Here is a 10,908-nt window from a genome sequence, read left to right as displayed (position 1 = left end):
CTAATCCAGCATCTCAGTGTACCATATAAAATAGTGGTGTGTTCAGAGGGGCTTTTCAGACCAGAGCACAGGTTTGACAGCTACCTTCACACCCTTTACCTAAACCTCAGTTATACATTGATATAATTGTTGTGATACAGAGGTGAAAGTCGTGATCATATAAGAAATCCCTTAAATGTATAAACTGCACCATTTCTTTTAATGGTGCAATTTGGGAACTAGATACTTAAGATACTATTACACCAAGCTATTATGGCCATTCCAGACAATAATTGCTTTGTGTAATAGTTTATGTTGAAAGGCAACGATTAGCCGACATGCACGATGTCGGGCTGACCATTGTTTTCAAACATGAACCAAAATCACGATAATGATAGGGACGGTCTGGTGTCCGTAAGTCCTTGTAATAGGACTGTCAGCGGCAGACAGTAGCAATCTGCTATTGGCGCCTCCTGCTGCTCCCTGCTCGATGTCTATGTGTGTAATAGCACAGATGGCGAGCCGGGAACAAGGCGCAAGCAAGCGCTGACCTGACAGGTCGGCGCTCACTTGCTCCTCATATCTTCCCGTCTAATAGTACCCTTACTGAGGACAATAAGTGGTGCCATCTCTAGAGATGCATGTTTGCGTCCGATCATTCGGCATTTGATTAATGGTGGCTGAAGTTGGATGCCGCTCTAGGGAGTCCTGGAAAACATGGGTACAGTATATGGCTCTATGCATGTTTTCCTGGACTCCCTAGGACAGCAATCATCCAACTTCTTTAGCCACCATTACTGAAATCCCAAACGACTGGACTCAAGTATGTTCGAATTGCAAGCATACTGAAAGTCATAAGATATTTAGAGAGATACTAGTGCACATAAGAAATACCATTATACTATTACCCATAATACACACTGTTATACATCATGACTATTTAATAAATTCAGTTCAGGTATAAGGTACACATTGACTCTTTACAATTGTCAGTGCAAAACATGTACTTGTTATATACAATAGACAAAACCTTCATGTTTACAGCCATTACCCCTGAGAACTCTGCACTAAGCCCTTTCTTGATACTCAAATGTCCAAAAGTAGAAATAGCAAAAGGACATGTTACATGCTAATTATTGGTTATAACCTTGACACACCACGGCGTGAAGTATCCAAGCCTACTAAAATGGAACAATGTGTAATGTCCAAATGCTAAGTCTTAGAACCCAAGTGCAATCATTGTAATTGAACATATAAAATAGAGGAATGGACATGAAGGGGGAGATTTATCCAACATGGTGTAAAGTGAAACTGGCTCAGTTGCCCCTAGCAACCAATCAGATTCCACCTTTCATTTTCCAAAGAATCTGTGAGGAATGAAAAGTGGAATCTGATTGGTTGCTAGGGGCAACTGAGCCAGTTCTACTTTACAACAGTTTGATAATTCTCCTTAGCATTCAAAATAAACACTTAAAGTGAACCTGTCATGTTGGAAAGTCAGTCCAATCTGCAGGCATCATGTTTTAAAGCAGAAAGAGCTGAGCAGATTTATACATAGTTTTGTGGGAAAAGATTGAGTAAAATGTTTAATTTATTCACTTCAATCTTGGCCCATTCTGCTTACTAGTCCAGTGGGCAGGCCTAATCAGTGATTGACAGCTCTCTCTATATAAATACTTATGCAGTCAGTCACCAAATAGGACCTCCCACTTGGCTCCTAACCCCAGAACACATGGAGATTTAAATGAATAAAATGCAAGTTATACTGAATATTTTCCCATAAACTAGTTATCAATCTGCTCAGCTCTTCCTGCTTTATAATAATATGGTGACTGCATACTGGACTACATTTACAATGAAACTAGATCTCTTTAAGCAGAATTACATTTCTAAACTAGGGATAGGGAACCTACGGCCCTCCAGCTGCTGCAAAACTACAATTCCCATCATGCCTGGGCAGCCAAAGCTTTAGCTTTGGCTGCCCAGGCATGATGGGAATTGTAGTTTTGCAGCAGCTGGATTGCCAAAGGTAATTGGCAATATAACAGTATACTATACTAACCTACACCAGATTGTTCTGTAATGGATCTTCAATTCCCTTACAGCCAGTTTATATTTACCTGTTATCTGGAAGGAATAACCCCATAGATGACTAAATATTACTAGAATATTAGCGGTAGTCATTTCCAAAAGGTTTCCCATATGCATTATATTAGTAGTATCTAATATACAGAGTATTTGGCATCTGAGACAGCGTACTTACAAAAAGACATAGAAACCTATGAGGCAAAAGACCTTTGTATGCCATAAAACTGGCATGCAGCCTTAATATATTCCCCTTTATGCACTTACAAGAATTTCTGCCACATATTTTACCATCTAACTACTGTAAATGAGAGCAGTATTTATAACCCAGTAGGGTATATAGAGGGGGGACCCTCTGCTCAGGATCCTCATATCTTGGCTATGGTGGAGAACGGCTATGGAGAGTGGTTATATACACACAAATCATTGATATGAATGGGCACTTTTGGTGGAGAACGGTTATGGAGAGTGGTTATATATACAAACCATTGATATGAATGGGCACTTTTGGTGGAGAACAGTTATGGAGAGTGGTTATATATCCAAACCATTGATTTGAATGGGAACTTTTTTTCCCCTGTGGGGGCGCTGAAGGGGAATTGAATGCTTAGGACCATGTTTCTCTACAGATTAATTCTAATCATTGGGAACACAAGTGTCTCCTTGTTAATGAACCCTTCTAACAAGTAGACAATGTCCATATAGACTACCCCTTTGGTGAGCTCTCTCGTTTTCCATGTATTCAGCCAATGTACTCAGGCTCTGAATCTTCATATTATTGCCAGTGATTACCTAGACTTTAGTCATGTTAATACTGTGTTTCCCAAGAATGGATGGAAATAAGAATCCAAAAATGACCTGGACATGAGCTGTGACATTCTGTGATATATTACTTTGCAGTAAACTAGTTTTTAGTATTATAAATAAAGAGGTAGACGTTCACATTTTCCTGGCTTTTCTTCCCTGTGACATTAGTGATCAGTTCATGGTGCTGGATCCATGCCAATCTGGATTTGATGCTAAAAAAACATAACTGGACAGAGAATAATAGACATTGTAGACTTGACATCTATAGCACGATATATCGTCTCTTTAGAGAGGTTGCTTCTTGATTTATGTTGAGCCACGTGGAGCTTCTTTTATCCAATGTCAGTGAACTCCACGATACAGAAGTGGAAAAAAAAAGGCTACAAAAATATTTTAATCATCAAGTTCATTGTTTGCCTCATCATAAGCCAGTACTTGGCCCGATTTGGGGAGACGGGAATATTTTAGTCGTAGAAAGTCGCCCATTTCGTCTATTGCGTCTAGAACCTGTGGAGTAAAGGTTAGGCCATCAGTATTATAAGTCTAAAAAACCTATTCAATGTCACTATCTACATTATAGTTTCATCAACCTTCATGTTTCCCATTTATCTGCTATATAAGGAACTTGAATGGGAGAGAGACATGTCAACAGTCAGACCCAGTAGAGGTCTGAGGATTGAGCTCAGTGCATTCTCTCCGGGCACTATGTCACGTGGCCAAGATGGCTGCATAATGTGACTCTATGGAGTGGTCTCGCTCACACAGAGCAGGGAGAAGAGCATGCGGCAGCATGGTGGTCTCCTCACTAATTTTCTCTGACATGTAAAAAAATTTTTTGTACTCTTTAATCTGAATTGTTTTATCTTCCAAATTAAAGAAAGAAAAAATTGAGTAAGCCAAGACATGGGACCGATGGAATGTTCTCCTTCTGTGGCATCATGGTTGCATGAGACTTTGGACAACTAATGTTGAGCAACCTTGCCAAACGGTTTTGGTTCAGCAACGTTCTTGAACCTGAAGACATTTGAAACCCGATGGCTGAAGAAGTTGAATGCAAACCTAGGGCTGCCAGGAAAATATGGATACAGCCTATGTGAAAATGTGGCCAAAGCCGAACAGTTTGCTTAACAGTACAGACAACCAGTTTATCAGCCAAAATGTATTTAAGTCCTATCTTCAAAATAGGTGATTAATATCAGATTGTTGGAGTACCAAAACCTACCATTCCTATCTAACAGCTGTTTGCAGGGTGGTGGTGCCAACATACACAGTGCACCATAGCTCTGGCAAACAGCTGACCAACAGGAGGACCAGGTGTTGGACCCCCAATGACCTTATATCGATAACCAATCCTAACGATTGTCCCAGAAAAACTCCATCTAAACAGCACTATGATCATGATATACACTATGTACCCATGTTGGATCCTCTGAGTTCAGTGGATCGAACACAGTCTCATAGTGACTATATTCAAATTTATTTGTAAGTGTACACAAATATTCTATAGAAATGAAAGTGCAGGTGACTTTTATGGTGATTACATTAACTGGTATAATGGACAATTGGTTGGAGACCATGTATAGTATACATACAATGTCCAGCATCTCCTTTGTGTGTGCTGCTGAAATGCAAAACCTTGCTCTGGCCTCTGCGATAGGAGTGGCTGGGAATCCAACGACAACCACACCGATTTTCTTCTCTAGCATGTGCCGTGCAAATGCCCTGTAAATTTAAAGAACATAAAAGAATAATATTAATTTTTTTTTTACTAAGAATCAACCTATTACAAGTAGAAATGTTTTCTTACTAGGTCGGGGGTAGAGACAAATGCAATTTTTCGCCTTGAAGAGAAGATGTCACCTCTAGAGATGAGCGAGTACTAAAATGCTCGCGTACTCTATACTAGAGACGAATATTTCACGATGCTCGGGTTCTCATTTCACGTAACAAACCCCATTGAAGTCAATGGGAAACTCGAGCATTTTTGCAGGGGACCAGAGCTCTGCACAGGGAAGGTTGCCTGAAAACCTGGAAACCTCAGAAAATGATGGAAACACTACAGAAATGGACAGGAAACAGCAGGGGCAGCATGCATGGATGCCTCTGGGGCTGGCTAATCGCAACCTTACGCCAAATTATGGGCAACAGCCGGGTGGTGACCCTCAATAGAATTTTGCTGACCCAGACCAAAACGGGTAAGGCACATGTGCTGACACATGTTAGGAAAGCTAACAACTAGGTGCAACTGAGAGGACTTTTGGTGTAGTTTATGGAGTCTCTGTGTACCAGGTACTTTTTGTTTTAGAGCACCCGTTACACTGCACACTGCACAGCCAGGATAGGTGTAGCTGCACTACAGATCCCAGTAAGCCAAGGTACAACAGCAGCAAGAGAAGACTTTAGGCAATTTCTTTGGGGTCTTTGTGGACCATGTGCTGTCCCCTTTCTGGCACCAGTCGCTCTGTACAGTGTGCAGCCAAGAAATGTAGTTGTAGCCCATAGAAGGACTGTTGGGTTCTTTGTGGATGATTCCTGCCTAACAGACACTATTATTCCCACCCTAACACTCTCCCTGACAGACAGCAGCTCTCTCCCTATGCTCATCCAGCCTGCGTCTGAAGCGAGCATCGCGGGACCAGATTCTTATATGCCCAGGTCATCTGATCTGGCCAGCCAATCGCTGCTATCTACATGTTGGGTTTCCACGTGATGCTACAAGCTCCAAAAGCCTCTCCTGCATGATGATTGGCTGAGAAAAAGCCGCCAAACATGCAGGAAGAGGACGATGTCATTGCCTCAAGTATCGCGAGATGCTCGTCCGAGTAACGAGCACCAACGAGTACCCTAATACTCAAACGAATACCAAGCTTGGACGAGCATGCTCGCTCATCTCTAGTCACCTCTCCTTACCTGTTTGTTTTAACTAATACCTGTTTTCCTCAAAAATACCAAATTCTGAATCCACTACTCTTAAAGCTCTGTGATGTGCTCTTCTTTTCTTATTCTTACTAGAATTGTATGACTTGGGTGTTATCAGTTGGCTACTCTACAAAGGCTTCCACCATCAGCTCCAGTTGGATAGTTTCAGATGGCGTAGGGACACTCCCCCCCAGCTGGTTATTGAGTCATACATTGCTAGTAATAATAGTAGAGGAACAGCACAGAGCTAAAAGAATAGGTGATTTAGAATTGTTATTTCATGGGTATTACATGTATTTGCTATAACAGTCCAGGAATGGTGACAGGTCCTCTTTAAAGGGGAAGTCTGGCCAGATCCATTCGTAGCAAGTATTGGGGAGGGGCATGATAAAAGAAATAACCTGCTTTTACCTCCCCCGCTTCAGCACTGGTGGCTGCATACCGACGTTCCAGTCCCTGGGTCCCGGACGCTTCCTGGTCTGAGCGGGCACCCAGGTCATGACGTGTGAGGTTCGCTCAGCCAGTCAACGGCCAAGGTGGAACCCTGCTACGGCCGTTGACTGTCTGACCAGACCTCACACATCATGGCTTGGGTCCCTGTTTAGACCAGGAAGGGGCCAGGGACCTGGGGACCAGAACAGCGGTATGTTGCCACCAGCGCTGGAGCCGGGGAGGTAAGAGCAGGTTATTTCTTTTATCCTCCCCCTCCATAGCACTTGCTAAAAAAATTGGCCTGGATGGACTTCTCCTTTAATAGACCTAGTGCTAAAATAAAAGTTAAACAATATGATCATCATTTTAGCCAATATGATAACAGACACAGCTCTGTGTCTCTAGTATGAAAAAAATCAGGTTGAAAGGAAAATTAACCTTTATACATCACATGTCCTGTAACTACAGCATTTTAAAGGATGTTACCAATGGGAGTCTACTGTAGGTCTTGTAACTGAACCTAAAGTAGAAGAGTTATGAGTCTCGGAAGCGTTGTGTCACACACTGGCACCAATGGGTCACGATAGCTAGAGTGAAGTCTCTGAAACCTAAGGCGCCTCGCTGGGGAACCCAGGGGCTTGCACAGATAATAGGAATGATATTAGTCCCACTATATTTCCCCCTGGTTACACCTGAATACATTGCCCTTCCAATGGTTCCTTGGGGGGCCCTTGATGTAAAGCAGGAGCAGTGTTAGTCTGGGCACCGGGAGTTTGAAAAACAAGAAGAAAGATGAGTGCAGTGCAACAAGTGACTTTACTCTTTAGAAGCAGTTCATCCACAGACATGAAGGCAAAGTCTTTGATCAGTTGTCCAACAAATATAACACTACAACATGTGATATGCATGATAAAAATCAGGATAGGCTGGACGGCACTGTGCAGGCACTGTGGCTCAGATGGGTGCTACAACATCCGGTAGTCGGACTCCTGACCACCAAAGTAGTACAACAGATCCCAGAAGAGGCAGCACTCCAATATTTAGTGAAGGAAAAGATGATTTATTCACCCATCAATGTGCAACGTTTCAATTCCCCAATGGGATCTGATCGTTGCTTGAAAAAGATCTCAAAATGTTGAACATTGATGGGTGAATAAATCATCTTTTTCTTCACTGAATATTGGAGTGCTGCCTCTTCTGGGATCTGTTGATATGCATGATAGTTAACCTTTGTTATGTAAAATTTCGGAGCTAGTTGCTGAGAGGACAGCATTCACTCCAGTTGGGCCTCAGGTGTAGAAAATGTTGGGGAGACTTTTCATGTAGCCAAGTGTACTGGGACACTGAATCTCCAAGCTTACTGCCCATTTGCCCTTTGAGTTGATCATCAGACTCTTCTGACCATATCAATGCATTATACAGTACCTTCCCACTAACCAGTGATAAATTCCCCACTTCTATATTGCCACTTATAAAAGGCAAAAAAAGTTACTGTGACAACCCTTGTGGAAAACCTTTGGATTGGATTTAAAACATGAATGAGTTTATTAGACAAAACGTTTGGCTAATATTAGAAATAGGGCTGGGGCAGTGACAACCACCATCATACTTACCCTACTTTTCCCGGCATGTACAACAGGACAGGAACCACAGGAGAATCTTCATTGCCATATATTATGAATCCTAAGTCACGTAATTTATTTCTGAAGTATCTGGTCTTCTCATGGAGCTGCCGTACTCTTAACTGGCCTAGAGCAGATGAAATGACACATGAAGTATATTGGAATATCCATGTACTGTATTTATAGTGTTAAAGTCAATCTAGTTTTGCACTTCTATACCCTTCTAAAAAAAGGTACATAAAACGATCAGTCCCTTCCTAAACGTTGAGGTTTGTAATGCTTTTTATTTGCGGGGGTTTTTATTATCTGTTCAAACAGAAAGCTACCGAAGAGAAGTGCATTGTGGGAGATCAACTACAAAAGGTAAAACAGTTTCTTATCTCGGTAAAACCAGGGATCTGACACATGGACACCCAAGCTTAATCTTTGTCTCCTTTTACATCTGACAGTCAAAGGGCCCTATACATAGATTGTCAGCAGATCATATAAGTATCATTGTGACTGAACAATCTAACTTAATGCTGTGGGCCAACTTTAGAGACCAATCTGTGACTGGCTGTATCGTGTAGATAAAAAAGCTAAGGCCATATTGGGATATTGCAGATTTTGATAGTATTTAACCATATGAATCAAAAACAGCATAAAACCCTAGACAACTGGGAAATATAATAGAAAGATTTATAATACCTCCCTTCATATTTCAACCCACTCCTCCTTAAATTATGTACTGTAGTATTCAATAAAATTTTCTATCAATATAAAGAAGGGGCGGCACTCACCATCAATCCATGGAGAACATTGTGCTTAATTTATTTCAGTAAGTCCACAGTTACATACATCTCCGCAGGTAAGACGGCAATCGGCCATGATGATGTCAGGTGACAGCTGTTTTGCGCTATACAGCGCTGGAGAAGCACTGTATAGCGCGAAACAGCTGTCACCTGACATCATCATGGCCGATTGGTGTCTTATCTGCTGAGATGTATGTAACTATGGACTTACTGAAATAAATTAAGCACGATGTTCTGCACGGATTGATGGTAAGTGCCGCTCCCTTCTTTATATTGATATTACTTTGGACATTGAGGTTTTCTTGCCAAGCACCCCATCTAGCAGATTTACCCCTCCATACCACTGCACCCAGCAATCCCTTTGCAAGCCCTGGAACGTGGATAGGTATTGTATATAGATGAGCAAGGGCTGCAAGGACATGGGTAACGATGTCCCTGCAGCCCTTGTTTAACGATTATCGGGCCATGTAATAGGTCCAGTAAACGAGCGACGATCTAGCAGATCGCTGCTCGTTTACAGGTATTATCGGGCCCCTATCGGTCAAAAGCACCCTGTAACTAAAGGGGAAGCAGAATTAGACTAAAAATGAGAACCTGGACTAAGAGGCCCTGGAGCTGATACAATATCCAGTGTGGAATTTGCACCAAAATGTACAATATGCAGAACAAAACCACTTACCAGTCCCATCATGTGCCATGATGCACTTCATTACTCGGATTATTTGCTCAGCTATAGGTGGAGACATGGATGCTGCATAAACTGCACTGTGTGAATGAGTCCTTAAATAATCCACAAGCTCCTAAAAGATTAACAAACACATTTATAGAGAAAACTATAAAGGTATACTTTTTTATTTAATGCTGAAATTGCAGACTTGTCAACACTCCTGCCAATAGGGTAAAGTCTATGGAAACCCTACCCTAAAGTTGGCATTTTTGAAGTGCTCCTGAGCATCTTAGAGATGTTCCTAGATGTCCCCAGGGGATGGAATTTAAATATCCTGATCTTGGCAATTTAAATGTTGATGGAATGAAATTTAAGGCTTCAAATTAATCAAAAGGTTGACTCTTGAGAAATTAGAGTTTATGTAGTAGGGGTCCTAGTAGGGCTTGTTACAGTACGTATTTTAATTGCTGGTGAGAAACTACAGGGATCCTCTCTAGACAGGCCAGATAACATTATGGAGCAAGATAGCCTCCTGAATAAAGAGGACACTGAGCACTACACACTCCTCTCCATTATGTGCATGTGCTCAGTAGTCCTTGATATTTATGAACACCATCTCCCACTGTTAGTTTGCTGATTATTGGCAGTTGTCTGCCTATACTGTGTATATACTGTGAATAGGCAGACAGCTGTTATCAGTCAGCAGACAGAGGGAGGAGGAAGTAGCGTACTGCGAAGCCCATTTTTCTGCATATTAGGAGAATGACTGAACAGAATGACGTAAGTTATGCACTTTTCTGTTCAGCATTTGTGTGACTTGTTTATGCTGCCCTCATTTAACACCTTAAGGACCTTTAAAGCACCCGTATGCCAATGGGTCCCTAAGAGGGTACACAAAGGGGTCACTGCTCTGTACTGTGCCACTCTGCGGCCGGCTAATTAACCATTTAAATGCTGTCAAATCATGATCAGTGGTCTAGTGACGGGATTACTCCACTCCATCCATCATACTTTCAGTGCTTCAGCAATGTTATGACGCTTTACTAAGGTTTTCTGAAGCCCATAGTAATAAAGTGCTGATTGAAAAGAACAATCCAGAACATATGTACTGCATTGATCTCCATGAGATTATTTTTTAAATAAAAAAAAAAAAAAACTAATTTGCTATTGCCGCACACAGAATTGCCACAACTATTAAATTATGGCATTCCTGATCTCGCATACTAAAATAATAAATGCTATATAAGATATACAAGTTGCCTATCGTTGTAATGGTACTGACTTGAGGAACATCGATAATATGTTCATCTTACCATAGGGCAAACAGCGTAAACACAAAACCCCACAAAATGAAAAAATTGCTTTTTTTCAATTTCACTGCGGAAAAAAAATTTCAAAGGACAATTGGTGTTGCAAAAAATAAAGGCTCATGTGGGTGTGTCAAAAATTGCAAGCCATATATGCTTTTAAACACATGGAGTTAAAAAAAAAACTAAAGTGCACAGACAGTTAGCTGGGTTAAAGCAGCATAAACCTAACAACAGATTCCCATAAAATGGAATATATATTAGGATAGACAGGGGGATTTCCAGATTATGAATGTCAA

At 41.4% G+C, this 10,908-nt stretch overlaps 1 protein-coding gene across 3 annotated transcripts in view; it reads right to left on the bottom strand.

The window, feature by feature from the left end:
• Positions 1-1,992: 1,992 nt before the first annotated feature.
• Positions 1,993-10,908, bottom strand: part of LOC138774569 (serine palmitoyltransferase 3-like) — a 54,229-nt gene continuing 45,313 nt past the window's right edge. For all 3 annotated transcript variants that reach the window (XM_069955573.1, XM_069955574.1, XM_069955575.1), the window contains 4 exons: positions 9,315-9,435; positions 7,836-7,971; positions 4,464-4,593; positions 1,993-3,378 (listed from right to left, as the gene is read on the bottom strand). In XM_069955573.1, the coding sequence (XP_069811674.1) occupies positions 3,265-3,378; positions 4,464-4,593; positions 7,836-7,971; positions 9,315-9,435 (501 nt within the window). In that variant the 3' untranslated portion in view covers positions 1,993-3,264. The remainder of the gene's footprint in view (positions 3,379-4,463; positions 4,594-7,835; positions 7,972-9,314; positions 9,436-10,908) is intronic.

Source organism: Dendropsophus ebraccatus, chromosome 15 (assembly GCF_027789765.1).
Source record: "Dendropsophus ebraccatus isolate aDenEbr1 chromosome 15, aDenEbr1.pat, whole genome shotgun sequence".
In the NCBI taxonomy this organism is placed as follows: Eukaryota; Metazoa; Chordata; class Amphibia; order Anura; family Hylidae; genus Dendropsophus; species Dendropsophus ebraccatus.
This window is presented reverse-complemented; position numbering and strand designations above follow the sequence as displayed.